At 43.8% G+C, this 17,865-nt stretch overlaps 1 protein-coding gene across 1 annotated transcript in view; it reads left to right on the forward strand.

Moving 5' to 3' along the window:
- LOC307206214 (ovostatin-like) overlaps nt 1-17,865 on the forward strand; it is a 59,881-nt gene that overhangs the window by 27,917 nt on the left and 14,099 nt on the right. Inside the window, exons 18-25 of the mRNA XM_079959135.1 lie at nt 15-132; nt 3,689-3,917; nt 5,103-5,229; nt 6,825-6,946; nt 8,865-8,916; nt 11,009-11,092; nt 15,039-15,215; nt 17,131-17,212. Of these exons, the coding sequence (XP_079815261.1) occupies nt 15-132; nt 3,689-3,917; nt 5,103-5,229; nt 6,825-6,946; nt 8,865-8,916; nt 11,009-11,092; nt 15,039-15,215; nt 17,131-17,212 (991 nt within the window). The remainder of the gene's footprint in view (nt 1-14; nt 133-3,688; nt 3,918-5,102; nt 5,230-6,824; nt 6,947-8,864; nt 8,917-11,008; nt 11,093-15,038; nt 15,216-17,130; nt 17,213-17,865) is intronic.

A 17,865-nucleotide genomic window follows, 5' to 3' on the forward strand; every position in this document is an offset into this window, starting at 1 on the left:
TCTTATTGTTTTAGAATCTGCGCCACCACCACCGGCACCACCTCCTTCAGGAGACGTATCTCGAGATAGAGTTATTGAGACTGTTCGGAGGTTCTTCCCTGAAACTTGGATATGGGAACTGTTTGATATTGGGTGAGTTGACACTGGCTGTTATTGGCATTGGCCAAAGATTTTGCAAAGAACAATGAGTATCCAGAGTTGGCCAACACCCAGTTTGTTCTACCTGGGGAGGAGGGAGGATACTGTTTTACTTTGCATTTAAAGGTGAATATAGCTAATTCTCACTTTCTGAAGCAATATGCAAATCAAAACAAAGTCAACCTTTGGAATTTGCACGTCTCCAAATTTTGCAGTGAAGTTCTCCACCCATGTATAAAAATGCATGTATCAGTAAATGTAACTTATAATAATAATAATAATAATAATAATTTATTATTTGTACCCCGCCCATCTGGCTGGGTCTCCCCAGCCACTCTGGGCGGCTTCCATAAAAACCAAAAATACACTAAAATATCACAGATTAAAAACTTCCCTGAACAGGGCTGCCTTAAGATGTCTTCTGAATGTCAGGTAGTTATTTATTGCTTTGACATCTGATGGGAGGGCGTTCCACAGGGCAGGCGCCACGACCGAGAAGGCCCTCTGCCTGGTTCCCTGTAGCTTTGCTTCTCGCAATGAGGGAACCGCCAGAAGGCCCTCGGCACTGGACCTCAGCGTCCGGGCAGAACTATGGAGGTGGAGACGCTCCTTCAGGTATACTGGGCCGAGGCCGTTTAGGGCTTTAAAGGTCAACACCAGCACTTTGAATTGTGCTCGGAAACGTACTGGGAGCCAATGTAGGTCTTTCAAGACCGGTGTTATGTGGTCTCGGCGGCCGCCCCCAGTCACCAGTCTAGCTGCCGCATTCTGGATTAGTTGTAGTTTCCGAGTCACCTTCAAAGGTAGCCCCACGTAGAGCGCATTGCAGTAGTCCAAGCAGGAGATAACTAGAGCATGCACCACTCTGGCGAGACAGTCCGCAGGCAGGTAGGGTCTCAGCCTGCGTACCAGGTGGAGTTGGTAGACAGCTGCCCTGGATACAGAATTGACCTGCGCCTCCATGGACAGCTGTGAGTCCAAAATGACTCCCAGGCTGCGCACCTGGTCCTTCAGGGGCACAGTTACCCCATTCAGGACCAGGGAGTCCTCCACACCAGCCCGCCCCCTGTCCCCCAAAAACAGTACTTCTGTCTTGTCAGGATTCAACCTCAATCCATTAGCCGCCATCCATCCTCCAACCGCCTCCAGGCACTCACACAGGACCTTCACCGCCTTCACTGGTTCTGATTTGAAAGAGAGGTAGAGCTGGGTATCATCTGCATATTGATGAACACCCAGTCCAAACCCCCTGATGATCTCTCCCAGCGGCTTCATATAGATGTTAAAAAGCATGGGGGAGAGGACGGAACCTTGAGGCACCCCACAAGTGAGGGCCCAGGGGTCTGAACACTCATCCCCCACCACCACTTTCTGAACACGGCCCAGGAGGAAGGAGCGAAACCACTGTATAACAGTGCCCCAACTTAGAAGAATGTGTAAGATTAGGGGAAATATGCTTTGCAAAAAAAGTGATATATTTGGCAAGATTGCATACAAAGCTGCGTGTAAGAGAAATTTGCACCAAAATGCTGGTGGATTTTCATAAAGACTTTTTAAAAAAATAACAAAAGGCATGTGGGGAACTAAATTTAAGATTGGGAAAACGGAAAGCTGAGAGAAGCAAAATTGGCAGATTCAACCATCCCTGGTTCTACCCCAGGGGTGGTTAACCTGTGGCCCTCCAGATGTTTTTGGACTACATTGGCTATGCTGACCGAGGCTAATGGGAGTTGGGAGTCCAGTAACATCTAGTGGGCCACAGAATCCCTCTTCCTGATCCCTCCTCCTTGCATGTCATTCCTCTTTCAAGTTGAAAGGGTGCTTCTGAGGGTACATTGCCTGAGATCTACCAAAATCTTGGGAACAGCTCTAGCTGGGAATGACATTCCCTGGGTTCAGTGCATATTCTGAGTCTTGCAAATAAGATTGTATTATGCAAACCACAGAAGGCCTTTCACTGCCCTCTCTGGCAATTTCTGCACAGGTTTGATTCTGTTTATAGAATCCTAGAATTGTACAGGTGGAAAAGATCCTGAGGGTCATCTAGTCCAACTCCCTGAAATGCAGGAATCTCAACAAAATCATGCATGGCAGATGACCACCCAACATCTGCTTAAAAGCCTCCAAGGAAGGAGACTCTATCTCCCGTGGGAGTCTATTCCACTATCAAACAGCTCTTACTGTCGTAAAATTCTTCTTGATATTTAGTCCGACTCTCCTTCCTTGTAACTTGAAGCCATCGGTTTGGAAAATACAGGTATTCTGGGAGAGTATACATGCAGAACTGCAAAAAAATGCTAAAAATCTCTTTCAATAAAAAACCAGAGGCCTACCTCCTGGGAATAACAGATTTGGATATTCCACAAAAGAGGAAGGGTATCTTTTTATATGCGACGGCAGCAGCAAGAGTTTTGATCGCAGCAAAATGGAAGAGTAATGAAATCCCCTCTATACAAGATTGGATCCAAAAGCTGACAGAATATGCCGAATTAGATGGTTTATCAGAAAAGATAAAGAATAAATCAAAACAGGAATTTGTTTCTAAATGGGAGGTTTTCAAAGAATATCTGAAAAACAAATATAGTAGTTTAAATTCTGTTGCAGCATTCGAGGAACTTCAGTAATAGCTGCTAGGTAGATAGAAGAAATTAGATTTATTGAGAATAAGTTTAATTATGAAAAAAAATGTGTATTGGCAGTAAGTAACATGAATTTGAAATATGGAATAGACGGGAAGTTGGGTCTTTAGTGTTAAGACCAATAGATGTTTTATTGTTTGCCAAGAAAATTATGTGGCTATGGTTATTTTTGTAATTTGTGTGTAATTTGGTATTTGTGTTGTTTTTTTTTTTTTTTGTGTGTGTGTTTTTTCTTGTTGTATAAATAAATAAATAATTTTTTTTAAAAAAAGAAGCCATCAGTTTGGGTCCTAGACTCCGGAGCAGGAGAAAACAAGCCTGCTCCATCCTCCACGTTGACAGCCTCTTAGCTATTTGAAGATGGCTATCATATCTCCCTTCAGTTTCCTCTTTACCAGGCTAAAAATATGCAGTTCCCTCAATTCTCTTTGCTGCTCCCCGCTAACAGAGTTTCTATGCTGCAAACCAAATGATTCTTGCATCTGCTGTAACAGACGCTTTGGGTTGTGCGATTTCGGGTTGCACACCGTGCCGAACCTGGAAGTACCGGAATGGGTTACTTCCAGGTTTCGGTGCATGCGCAGAAGCGCTAAATCATGCTTTGTGCATGCACAGAACCGCCGAATCATGACCCGCGCGTGCACAGATGCGCCACTGCGGGTTGCGGATGCTGCGGGTTGCGAACGTGCTTCCCGCATGGATCACGTTCGCAACCCGAGCATCCACTGTACATAGTGTAGTCTGCTGCAGTAGAGAGAGTGGGTTTTTTTTTGTTTTTTTAAAGTGATGCGCATTTCAACTTAACCCAACACCATAAGAACGTGGTGAGGCTTTTCATCTTGGTAATGTGGATATAAATAGTCAAGCCTGGGGTTCTATATATACCTTTTTTGTTTTTCTCTCCTTATTAGTTCAGATGGACATGCAAAACTCACCTACGTCGTCCCTGATACCATCACAGAGTGGAAAGCCAGTGCCTTCTGCTTGGAGAAGCAGGCTGGGTTTGGCATCTCAAGGCCTGCCACCCTGATTGCCTTCCAGATATTCTTTGTTCATATGACGCTGCCTTACTCCATAGTTAGAGGGGAAGATTTCCTTTGTAGAGTCACTGTCTTCAACTACCTGCAGGAATGCATTCAGGTTCATCCTCTCATTCCTTCTTTGTTCTCTTTCATGTCTAGAAAAGACCCCTGCATATTGTTTTTGCGGGTTGGGGTACAAACCATCCACATCAGTGAGATAAACAGGAAAAGGTTAGACTAAAGCACATTACACTTGCAAACACATAGATTCCTACTGAGTTTGTACCAGTTTGGATGTTGTGCCTTTTCTTAGGAATCCTGGGGACTGTAGTTAGTTAAGGTGCTGAGAGTTTCCTTTCAGAGATCTCTAGCTCCCTTCTCACTACAATTCCTTGGGAAGTGAGACTGATGGCTAAACCAGTTGCACTCTGTCAGGGCTTTATTGGCCTGTATAAGCAACTTGTCTTTTTAATTAGCTGGCTTAATTTATAACACATTCCCATTTATTGTTTTTGCATTTGTATTTAAACAATTAGATGCAGTTATGTGCAAAGGATTTTCTTGGAACATTTACAGTGCCTTCTGATGGCCTACATAATAAATGTTGAACTACATTGGTTCCTTGATCTGGCAGAGATATTGTTTACACTAGTGCTGTGCACCAGATTCAGATAAATCCTGAACCCAATTGGGCCAATTCAAGGCCCTTTGTGCCCTGTCTGGCTCAAGTTGAAGTAGCTACAAATAACTGAAGGATGGATTGAGTTGTCCCAAATCTGTAGATCACTACAGTTTCTCAGAAAGCCAGACAGACTGCCTCCAAACTGTTGCAATTATTAATTACAGCACCATATAAGGAAGGAGAAGGGGAGGAAGGGAACTGAAAGAGGGCTAGAATGATCTCACCCAACTTCACCAATGATGGTGTTTGGGGAGAGAAGCTAGATTTTGAGAGCTGCCAGGATATCCTAGAATACTATCACACAACCCAACACTTTCCAAGTACTGTCCCTTAGAAAGTGTTTAGTGGAGTTGAGTGGCATTTATTCAGCTTGTGTTCATCCTCTATCCTTTCCCAAGCCATCCCAGTACTGTCCTTATTTTAAGTTTGTCTCCAAATTTTGGCTCTAGTTTTTAGGTAAGTTTTCTGTTACTATAGATCCCTGCTATAGTAGAGGAGACTGAATGAAATACCTTTTTGTCTTGGTTTTCTCTGCCCTGTCTGAGGTTAAAGCATCCTCCCTTAGTCCTAGGAAGCCACGCTAACTCTGTTAATTAACTGTAGTTTCTCCCCTTATGGCAGGTCAATGTATCAATGGCCGAATCCCGGGATTTCCAAGCCCAACTTCTCTCACCTTTGAATGATAAAGGATGTGTGTGTGGCGGTGAGAGGAAAACATACATTTGGAATATTAGTGTTAAAAAACTTGGTGAGTGAGCTTCTTTCTTCCTCTCTGCTTTGTAAACTGGTAGTCTTGTCTGTTTTAAACTTGCATAAGAAATGCAGTTCACCAAATGTAAATGCAGAATGCCTGCACATCTGACTAACCAAGTCTTTTTTTCTATAACCATTTTTAGATGCAGGTTTGTGTAGCCCTCCCCCTGTCAGGGAAGAGTGGGAGTGTCTCAGAGTTCTCTCTAGAAAACCTCCAGGAAAAAATCTGTGACCTTCAACTGATATCATGTGCCTATAAATTCTTGGCCTGACTGCCCTTTGAATATCCCACTGTTTGCCTAATACGCACATATTTACAAGGCAACTTTTTCTAATAAAATGAATTTTTGTATGTTATTTTTACTAATTTATGCATCCATATGCATGCTTTAGGGACGTGTGTGGCGCTGTGGGTTAAACCACAGAGCCTAGGACTTGCCGATCAGAAGGTCGGCAATTCGAATCCCCACGATGGGGTGAGCTCCCATTGCTCAGTCCCTGTTCCTGCCAACCTAGCAGTTCAAAAGTACGTCAAAGTGCAAGTAGATGAATAGGTACTGCTCCGGCAGGAAGGTAAACGGCGTTTCCGTGCGCTGCTCTGGTTCGCCAGAAGCAGCTTAGTCATGCTGGCCACATGACCCGGAAACTGTATGCTGGCTCCCTCAGCCAATAAAGTGAGATGAGTGCCACAACCCCAGAGTCGGCCACGACTGGACCTAATGGTCAGGGGTCCCTTTACCTTTATCTTATGCATGCTTCACCCTAGTACATGCATTTTTGTACACATTGCTTGGCTGGAGAACTGCATTGCACAATTTGTGGACGTGCAACTTTTGAAGGATGGCTGTGTGTCAGTTTGCATATTATTTCAGGAAATTATAATTAGGTATATAAACCTTTAAATACAAACTGAAACAATTTTCTCCCTCATCTGTAACCACAAGTTTGCAGGTCTATAATTGGCCTGTTTTCCAGTGTTGATCATCTCCCTAATTTTGTAGTTCCGTAGAACTCAATGGTTTAATTCTATTTTTGTTCATTTTATGAACCACCAGCTCTGCATTCTATTAAGCTCAGGTCCAGTTTCCCACTAGGAGTTTTTCAGTATCCTGGCCCTTCTTGCTTTCAGAGTTGTATCTGTAGAAGAAATCTGAAAAGCTGAAAATTTGCCCATGAAAGGTTTTACTTTGGGTTTTTGCTGCATCTTTTCCAGGAAGTATATCAAAAAGGCAAGCCGCCATGGGTAAATTACATGCACGTTCCAGAGAGAAACTGGCACAATGAGAGCAAGATCCTTGTGCAGAGAGAAGGCAAAAAACCTAAATTAATTGGTTTTCTATTTGTAATCTTCTTTCTAAGGGCTCATCCAGACTTCCTTTTGCGTTGCGCTTTAAAGCTCCGTATTCAAGTGGGTTTTGTTTTCTGGTTTTTGTCCCAACTCTTTCGGCAGGAAAATCCATGTTTTATCACTGAATTGGAGCAAATGGCAATCCACACACACAAACAAACTATTACTGCTTGCTTCGATTCAACAGTAAAATGCAGGGAAAGTGCCAGAACAAAAATAAAAATTAAAATGTTTGCTTTCAGGTGCTGTGACCTTGTCTGTTACTGCTGAAGCTCCAAAAAACAGCGGGGACTGTGGAAATGGAACATCTGGGGGCTTGGATGTGGGATGGAAGGACACCCTGATCAAAGAATTGCTAGTAGAGGTACAGTGGGAAGATCTGAGCTTCAAAAAATGTGCTTTCTTCTCAGCGGCTAATTAGCTAATTCAGTCAGGATCAAATGTGGAGCAATTCCCTTTTTTCCCTGCAAGGGTATCTCATACTTGCTACACCCTGCGTTTTACACCCAATGGACTGGACATTCATTTCCTTCCACCACTTTCCCTTTCCTTCCACTACTGTACAAATACAGTATAACATCCGAAGCACTTCGTGTTATTGTCATTTTGAAAATGTAAGTAGCTTTTATGAGCTGAAAGGCAGGAAAGAAAAACATTAAATGATGGTGATGATGATAATTTATTTATACCCCACCCATCTGGCTGGGTTTCCCCAACCACTCTGGGTGGCTCCCAACAGACTATTATTATTATTACTAACAAAGCAATAAAACATTCTGTACACAAAGCTTAACAGGCATTCCACAGGGCAGGCACCACTACCGAGAAGGCCCTCTCCCTGGTTCCCTGTAACCTCACTTCTCACAGTGAGGGAACCACCAGAAGGCCCTCGGAGCTGGACCTCAGTGTCCAGGCTGAACGATGAGGCACTCTGCATTGTGAAATTCCAGTAGCAAAGCTGGGTCAAAAAGCACCCCTCAAACCGTGGGCCTAATCCTTTAGCAGGGAGTACAGCCACCCTCCAGAACACCTGAATACCACCATCCAAGACAGAAAAACCACCAACCAAGAGGATCTCTTTCTTTGGTCAGGATCCAGTTTTAAATTCATTGGCCCTCATAAAGCTAAGTGTCATTCATAGACAGAGGTCCAACAGTTCTACTACAAGTGGATCTATTAGCTTGAATCACTGCATGAACTAGAATTAAAACAGAGCTGGTAATGGTGGATAAACCTTCATTTACTTTGGACTGGAACGTCATCCAAAAATGTAGTATCTTGAATCTTTGGGTGGGACTTCAAAATGTACTTGTTGCAAGAATAAAATTTGACTTTTAGTAATTCACTGGCATAGCATTCTAAAATAGGTATATTTTGGAGATTAAATGGCAAATTGTACTAGTATTGTACAAAAATGCACTAGAAATCAATGTGCTCTTGTGCTGCTCCTGTTTATTTCCACGGGTCTCATAGCATAGAGTTACCTGATAGGTTTTGTCTTAAAGATCTAAACAAATTAATAATAAATATAGTCGGGGTGTATATCTTTAACTTGCTCTTAGACTGTCTTGTTTGTTTTCGTGAATTACATTGTAATATCCAGCATCTACAAACAACAAAAATCTGATTGACGATAAGCAAGGGAATTCAGAGTTACCGTATTTTTTGCTCTGTAGGACGCACCCAACCATAGGACGCACCTTGTTTTAGAGGGGGAGAACAAGAAAAAAAAAATCTCTCCCTCTCTGCACAGCGCCCCTTCAGCGAAGTGGCAGGAGAAATGGAGCCCCTTCCATTTCTCCTCCCGCTTCGCTGAAGGGGCGCTGCGCAGAGAGGGAAAGCTGTGCAGCGCCTCTCCAGCGAAGCTAAGCCAGGAGAGCTCTCCAGGCTTCAGTGATAGCAACGCGAAGCCTCCGAAGCACAGTGGGAGCGCTCCTCTGGAGGCTTCACTTTGCTATCGCTGAAGCCATGGAGCCTGCATTCACTCCATAAGATGCACACACATTTCCCCTTAATTTTTGGAGGGGGGAAGTGCATCTTATAGAGCGAAAAATACGGTAGATTCCAAAAGCCATAGTAAGCCTAGACAGATTTAAGTCAGCATCATGTTACACTACAATATAATACTGCTTCTCAATGTGAGTGTCAGTGGTGATAGTTATCGTTTATAAAGATCTAGGATTTCCCTGTTTTGCTATTTCTTTGTTTCATTCATTCATTCATTCATTCATTCATTCATTCATTCATTTGTATGTCCTCTTTCTGCCTCTTTGTTCTCATAGCCTGAAGGCATTGAAAGAGAATTAACCCAGAGCAGCCTTATCTGTGCGAAAGGTAAGAGGGTTGCTCTCTTCTGGTGGGCTACTATGAGCATGGGAACTGGAGGAACCTGTCAAAAAGTAATGAAAGGTTCATGGGATCAGCTAATAGTACTGTACTGGGGATGCTGCCTTTTTCCTGCTACCTGCAAATAAAATAAAAATAAAGAAGAGCCTTGCATCACTTCTGCTGCAAATTTTCTATGCTCGGCTTATATGGGGGAAATGATTAAACCAGGGTTTAGGGGTTTGTTTTAGAGCCCTCTCAAATCATTAGGATGCACCAAGTCAGAAGAGGAATGCTTCCAACATTATCCTCAACTGAATTTCTGTTGATTTTTGGCGTTCCAAATTACCTGGGATTGTTTCTGAAGTGGAACTGGGCTCTTTTGTTCTAGTTTTCATATATATCTGAATGCTGTACAGAGCACAAACACAGGCAGTTTGCTGCTGTTCTTTATTCAGTTCATTTTGTCTTCCATTCCTCTACATACCTAGTGTGCAAAAAAGCATTTTTGTTACAGTATTTATGGCTAGTTGACTATTATTTTTGCATAGCGTTTCACTAATGTGCAGGAACATCGGTAAGAAAATATACCGAAAGCCTTGTATGGTAACATCAAGACTGCTCGACTGTGAGTGGGTTGTCGTTGAGATCTAGGGCTTCAGTTCTTGTGTCCCAGTTATGGAATTTCTTGTCCAGAAAAAAAATGCCTGGCCAATCTTTGTGCAATGGCCAGACAATTTTCTCTGGGCAAGATCTTTTGTGAACAGGATGGTGTGGCGTTTGCCCTCCTAGGTGTGTGACATCATACTGGGTTCATAAGGAAAGGGTTAACTAAGTGTAAAATGACTAACCAATAGGAACCCAAGAGGAGGAGTTAGAGTTAGAGTTAGAGTTGTTAAGAAGTCAGTCTGGAGTTAGAGAAGAGACAGAGAGAGGATAAGTCTGTGGGTTGGGCTAGTCTGATGTGTGTGAGAGAGAGAATCTGTTAAGATGAGTCAGTCAAACAGCTGAGATAATCAGTCAGAAGGTATTAGGAAGGTAGAGGCCGGTAAAGAAACTAAATTTAAGAAACTGACAAGAATATTATCTGAGAAACCATAAGCTTGTTAATACTTATAAAATAAGTTTAATTGGTTCAATTTTAACAACTGTCTAGACTCAGTGTGTACCCGAGAGTAATGGGTTGGTGGCAGTGGGGAAGCGAGCACAGTGGTGGCATAGGGATCACTAGACCGTCAAACGTCCGGGGACCCTGTGTGATCGCCACAGATGGCGTCAGGGCTGAACGGCTGTCAGCTGTCAGAGATGAACCAGGAATGGCGTCATGGTATCGCAGTGGAAGAACTGAGATAGGGGTCAGAGTCATGGAAGGAAGCCAGGAGAGCCCTTGGAGGCTGTGTTGCAAAGGGTCGCTTCGAAACCTGGAGACTTAGAAAAAACCTGCCTTACATAGCAGTGACACTCACAGCAAGCTTTTGAAATGTATATGTGAACAAACAGAAGAGGGCTCTCCCACGTTTATAAATAGGTAGCAAGATCAATCTCTTGAGGTTGATTGCTGTACACCTGTTTATGCTTATTTTCTGCATGTAGCACTTGGTTTCTATACACCTTTGCATTCAAATAAATAAGGAAGGAAGGAAGGAAGGAAGGAGAGAGAGAGAGAGAGAGAGAGAGAGAGATGAAAGAAAGAAAGAAAGAAAGAAAGAAAGAAAGAAAGAAAGAAAGAAAGATTGGCAAAATAAGCTATTGAACTATGCAGGACATATTAGTTAATTTGAAACCCAAGAAAGAAAGAGGACTGTGAAATGTTTAATGCATATCTGTTAAGCTTTGTGTACAGATTTTTACATTAGGAAAACTTTTATATGTCACTTGTAACATGATGAAGAAGGTTTAAAATTGAAACAGAAAGAGTATAAGGTTTTTTAAGAACGTGCGTGAAAGAGTATTAAATAATGAAACCAAGAGGGGGAGGGGAGTCCATCAAAATTATGGTTCAAAAATTTGTTGAAGATTTTTTTGTTTTTATATTTGGAAATTTAATAGTTATTTTAAAAATGCATTTAAATGTATTTTAAGTTTAATGTTTTAATTGCAGGTGCTGTCGTCTCTGAGCCAGTGTCTCTGAAACTCCCTGAAAATCTGGTGGAAGGATCAGCCAGAGCTTATTTCTCTTGCATAGGTCAGTTTATAGGTTTCTTGCAAAGACAAGCTTGTCATTCACTCTCACTCATTTGGATAACAATCTTGGAGAAGTTTTAATTGGAATCTTATTTTGCTGCTTATGAGTCAGGAGACATCTTGCATGTCAGAAAAGTTTTGTCTGTTTTTCTTTTAGCCTTTTACTACTTCTCCGTAGGCGTAAAGGCTTTATTTCCACTTCTGACTTTGCAATTGGCAGAGATACAGATTTCACATGCCATGCGGCTCCTCCTCAGTAAACCATTCCTGTCTTGGCAAAGATATATGGCATTATTACTGGTGTTCCTGCGACTATTTTTGCTCCCTCGTTGAGCCTCCCTAGTTCCAATGCAAGAGCTCCCACGTTCAGGCATCAGGAAGTGAGTTCCACGTGGTAACACTCCATATAGAAGTCATACGTTCATAGGTCTAGCTATGCACACCAGCCCAGTTGCAAGGAGCACAATTTCCACACAAGCATATGTTCTTGGCAACCAGTGATGTTTGATAGGTAAAGGTAAAGGGACCCCTGACCATTATGGTTCAGTCATGACCGACTCTGGGGTTGTGGTGCTCATCTCGCTTTATTGGCTGAGGGAGCCGGTGTACAGCTTCCGGGTCATGCGGCCAGCATGACTAAGCCGCTTCTGGCGAACCAGAGCAGCGCACGGAAACACCATTTACCTTCCCGCTGGAACGGTACCTATTTATCTACAGTGGTACCTCGGTTAAGTACTTAATTCGTTCCGGAGGTCCGTACTTAACCTGAAACTGTTCTTAACCTGAAGCACCACTTTAGCTAATGGGACCTCCTGCTGCTGCTGCGCCGCCGGAGCACGATTTCTGTTCTCATCCTGAAGCAAAGTTCTTAACCTGAAGCACTATTTCTAGGTTAGCAGGAAAATGTAACCTGAAGCATATGTAACCTGAAGCATATGTAACCTGAGGTACCACTGTACTTGCACTTTGACGTGCTTTCGAACTGCTAGGTTGGCAGGAGCACCCCGTCGCGGAGATCCAAACCGCCAACCTTCTGATCGGCAAGTCCTAGGCTCTGTGGTTTAACCCACAGCACCACCCGCTATCTCCATGCAATAAGGCTAGTGTGCATGCAAGTGTAGCAATTTCTGCATGTGTAATGAGCATCCAGGGGACGCAGGTGGCGCTGTGGGTTAAAGCCTCAGCGCCCAGGGCTTGCCGATCGAAAGGTCGGCGGTTCGAATCCCTGCGGCGGGGTGCGCTCCCGCTGCTCGGTCCCAGCGCCTGCCAACCTAGCAGTTCGAAAGCACCTCCGGGTGCAAGTAGATAAATAGGGACCGCTTACCAGCGGGAAGGTAAACGGCGTTTCCGTGTGCGGCTCTGGCTCGCCAGAGCAGCGATGTCACGCTGGCCACGTGACCCGGAAGTGTCTCCGGACAGCGCTGGCCCCTGGCCTCTTAAGTGAGATGGGCGCACAACCCCAGAGTCTGTCAAGACTGGCCCGTACGGGCAGGGGTACCTTTACCTTTACCTTTACCTAATGAGCATCCAGAAGCATTTTTGGGCAGCTTTCATGAGGGGACTATTCTAGGGTTGGGCATCAACAATATTCAGCTTAGAACTCCGCCCCCGCCCTTTGCACTTTAAACAGTCTGATTTGGCTCAGACCACTTTGGAGCTGCCAGATCCAACTTGAGGGTCCAAGTCTTCCGTGTTCTTTCTTCTCCATTCACTACAGTGGATGCTCAGGTTGCGAATGTGATCCATGCGGGATGCACATTCGCAACCTGCAGCGTTCACAAACTGCAGCGGCGCGTCTGCGCAGGCTGCGATTCAGCGCTTCTGCACATGCACAAAGCGCAATTTAGTGCTTCTGCGCATGTGTGACACCAAAACCCAGAAATAACCCGTTCTGGTACTTCCGAGTTTTGGTGGTCCATAACCTGAAAAAACGGAACCTGAAGCATCTGTAACCTGAGGTATGACCGTATTGGGAAATTTAAAAAAATTGCCTTTACATCTCTCTCTCTTTATGTTATGTCTCTTCCCCCCCCCCCACACCCCCTACTGCTAAAGAGAGAGAAAAGTCCCTCCAGAGTGGATAAAGCCAGCCAAATTAATAATGTTTTATTCTGAAATGTTTAAGATAATTTTTGTTGTTGTTAATTTTACTGTGTCAAATGTGCATTGTGTCACTGACCTCCTTGGTAATGTATTTAAGATAATATTTTAGTTTCCTGTTAATGCATTCCTGCCTTGAATGTATATTTTGTATTTGACACTTATTCCGGATTGTTTTATTGGATGGAGGTTGTAAACCTCTTGGATATTTTTTTCCCCTTAAAAATAGAAAGCGGTATAGAAATGAAATGATGATGATGAAGAAATTAGAGGCAAAAAGGTCCAGAGCCTTTTGTATCAAGTGCCTCTAAAATACAGAATGTGATCTTTTTAAAAAGCAGCTTTTTTATTTTGGGTGAAGAATTGGATGAAATTTGCAGGCAAGGTTGCCCCTTATGAGCGTATGAATCCTGGCAAATCTCAGAAGGATAGCTTCAGTGGTTTTTCTCACAGGGGCAGCCATTGTAGTTTTAGGGCCGGAATCACTTAATCTCTCCCAGTGTTTTCTGGACAAATGGTCTAAAATATTATAGACATAAGAGAGGTGCCTCTGCTTAAGAGACCTGTCAAACTGCAGACAAATAGGTTTTTGTGCTCAGCATCTTTCAAGTTGCTTTTGGCATTGGGAAGAACTAAAAGGGATTTGCTTTTCCAGGTAGAATCATTACCTCTGGTTATTAACTGAATTTGGCTGTCCCAGCAAGGCTTTTCATTTGGCTTTTCACCACTCTATTGCTTGCTCTTCTTCCAAAATCCATGATATCACAGTGTAGGATAAGTAAGTTGGGGAAGAAAATTGATTTGGGTCTTATTTGAAGCCGAACCTATCAAATTCACACTTTCAGAAGCAATGTGTGAATGGAAACACAGCAGTCTTTTGAAATGTTCACAGTGTGCCAAGAGAACAATGCTTACAAAAATGCATTTGCAAAAATGAAAGGGGGAAACATGCAGAAAAATAGGTTGGTGAAAATACACACAAACACATTGTGCTGGGGGGAACTGCTGGCAAAAATATGCACATATGTCATGCTGACAAAACCATATTTCTCCATACTTCTGTTAGAAGCTGGTGAATGCCCAATTTCAGCTAAAGCATGGTGGGCTGCCCTAAAACATTAGCTCAGGATTTCAGTGTTTGACCTAGGGAAGGTTTTGTGCCAACACCTGACCAATGAGGAGTTTGTCAGCAAATGGCAGAAAACCATGGCTAGAAAAGCCACCTCTATTGGTCTGTCACACCCCCCCCCAAACTGTATTACCTGGGTTATGAAGGCGCCCAAAAGATATTAAAGCAAAGATAATGCACACTGACTTGCGATCTCGATCACACGTAGTCTGTAGTCCACTGGCAGTAGGAGTACAATATGGGCATGCCTTTAAGTTAACGTCTTACATTAAAAACCTGACAGTACCAAATTAACGAAGGCTTTTCACCAAAGCCAGACTAAACGCCTTTCCTTCTACAGTGTTGGATGGCAGGTTGAGAGGAGTTCCCTACCAGGACAGACTTTGCTTTTGTGCTCAAGAAATCAATTCCATAAAACATACTTTGCTGCATTGTGCAAAATATGAGCAAGCCAGGGCTGAACTGATATTACCCTTGCTGGTACCTTTCTCGAGAAAATCAGAGGCTCACTACGTCAGGTTCCTATTGGAAGACCGGACAAACACTAGAACATTAGCAGTGGCAAAGTTTTTATCAGTGGTTGCAAGAACCAATGATCCCTATCTTTTGAACAAAATGCTTGTTTAACCTGGAGGTAGGCTGTATGAATTGTGCATTGCTTTGTAATGATTTGTTGGGTCTCTGGGCCCTAATAAAGATTGATTGATATTTTTGACAGGAGACCTCATGGGCACAGCCATGCAGAACCTTCATCAACTTCTCCGGATGCCCTATGGCTGTGGGGAGCAGAACATGGCGCTCTTTGCACCCATCATTTACGTCATGGAATATCTAAAGGCAACAGGACAACTGGATGAGGAGACCAAATCCAAGTCCATTGAATACTTAACCAGTGGTAGGAGGCTTGTGGGCTTTCCATGGCCGTCGTATTTGCCACAGTGTGAACAGAACACCAGACTAGATGGACCTTTCCTCTCATTCATTAGTGCTTTCCTTACATACTTATGGCTAACACTTGCCTTGGTATTCATTTTGCCCTGGACTAAATGTGGCATTGGATTGAACTGCATGTACACAAACACACATACTTCCCTCCATCTTCTCTGAAAATGTCCACTGGAAAGGCCATTTTACTTTTGAAACACAACGTGAGTCTGCATTTGTGGATCCAGGCTTTTAATTTAATTAAGAACACTTAACGGTTCCCCTGACTGTTAAGTCCAGTCGTGAATGACTCTGGGGTTGCAGTGCTCATCTCGCTTTACTGGCCAAGGGAGCCGGCATTTGTCCGCAGACAGTTTTTCTGGGTCATGTGGCCAGCATGACTAAGCCACTTCTGGCAAACCAGAGCAGCACATGGAAATGCTGTTTACCTTCCCGCTAGTGTGGTACCTATTTATTTACTTGCACTTTGATGTGCTTTCGGAATGCTAGGTTGGCAGGAGCAGAGACCGAACAATGGGAGCTCACCCCGTTGTGGGGATTCGAACTGCTGACCTTCTGATCGGCAAGTCCTAGGCTCTGTGGTTTAGACCACAGTGCCACCCGCGTCCCTAAGAACACTTAAGGGTGTTCTAATCATATAGTTAAATTTTATGTGACAACCATATAGGTCATCTTGAGCACTTTAGGGAAAACAAGGGTTGGATCTGCACTGACCTGTTTAACGTTTCCCCCCTCTATTGGAACCGTATTACATATGTTGTTCTAAAATGTCACAGGGCATGCTTGTTAATTCAAACATTTTTTACCTTGTTTTTGTCCCCGTCAAATGTAAGTAATGCCCGGCCACACCATCTTCCAAAATGCTGTTACTTTCCTGCGGCTGAGGGCTGGTTGCTGGTTGCTGGTTGCTCTGCTCCTCTCTCTGGGGTCACATTTTAATTCTCCCTCCCTCCATGTCTGTTGGAAGAAGCAAAGGGCAGGAGGAGAAACTGAACACTTCTCCTGGAATGACATTGGATAGGGTCGGAAATTGAATGCAGTAAAAAAAGTAAAACGCTACATAGGAATATGTGAGCAGTTTTTCACCAGTACAGCAGCATAAAATGATTAAAAATTAAGCAATAAAAAGACAAGGCAATAACACATTATGAATGTAAAAAGTAGGGTGTCATGTGTCCATCTACATTATCAAAAGCATTTTTAACTCTTCCTTAATGTTAAAAACAATAAGTGTAGGTTCGCCTTAGGTACATGTCCAGAGGCAAGATGGTACATCTTGGGTAGGGGCTCTACACACCTGAAGCCTTCTTTGAATTGCTCAACATTTTGCTCAGAAGATGCACAGAATTTGTTTTCCGTAATAATGTCACCAGTGCCAGAGTAGGCAATTAATCACCCTGGTTAAGGCTGCAATCCTAGGGTAGGAGTCAACTAATAAGTTCCACTAGTGGAAGTCAGTACGAAGTCTCCCAGTAGTGCAACAGGGATCCTCACATCTTATCCCCCTGTACACACCCCAGAATTGGCTTGGGGGTTCAGGAGAACCCCTAGACCAGTGTACAAGGGGAGCAGTGGGGGGGGGAACCATTACATCTGCCAAACTGAAAGTTTGGACTGACAAAACAATTGCTATAAAGCCACACTGAATTTTTCCCCGGGACACATTTACTTGGAAGTAAGCCCTAGTCGACAACATATGAACATGCTTTGGAAACATACATAGGATTGTGCTGTACTTTTAAACTGCTAAATTGCAAACACAAGTATTGGGGGCTTTTCACTTCATGTTAAATTAATGTGTTGTTTTACAAATGCGTGCTCAGTTTTTAAAAAAACTATGGACTTTTCGCATTCTTTTTTTTCAGGGTATCAGAGACAGCTGTCCTATAAGCACCCAGATGGGTCCTACAGCGCCTTTGGGAGCAGGGACAAGGAAGGCAACACCTGGTGAGAGCTTGGGAAATGCAGTAGTGTGATTGGTCACAGTGAGTGGATGCTTTAAGCAAGATGGTAGCCAGTTCTTCTCTGTTTACGTGGGATAACATTTCATGAAGTGAACTATAGTCCACAGAAAAGTTGCACTGTAGTGTCACTCTTCAGGGTGCCACAAGGCTCTTTCTTTTTTTCCTCTGGTCACTAACAATTCACTAACAAAAACGTTTACCTTCCTGCCACAGCAGTAAGGTAAAGGTAAAGGTACCCCTGCCCGTACGGGCCAGTCTTGACAGACTCTGGGGTTGTGCGCCCATCTCACTTAAGAGGCCAGGGGCCAGCGCTGTCCGGAGACACTTCCGGGTCACGTGGCCAGCGTGACATCGCTGCTCTGGCGAGCCAGAGCCGCACACGGAAACGCCGTTTACCTTCCCGCTGGTAAGCGGTCCCTATTTATCTACTTGCACCCGGAGGTGCTTTCGAACTGCTAGGTTGGCAGGCACTGGGACCGAGCAGCGGGAGCGCACCCCGCCGCAGGGATTCGAACCGCCGACCTTTCGATCGGCAAGCCCTAGGCGCTGAGGCTTTAACCCACAGCGCCACCTGCGTCCCTTTTGCCACAGCAGTACCTACCGGTATTTATCTACTTGCACTGGTGTGCTTTCAAA

This window comes from Podarcis cretensis, assembly GCF_951804945.1.
Source record: "Podarcis cretensis genome assembly, chromosome: 17".
Taxonomy (NCBI): Eukaryota; Metazoa; Chordata; class Lepidosauria; order Squamata; family Lacertidae; genus Podarcis; species Podarcis cretensis.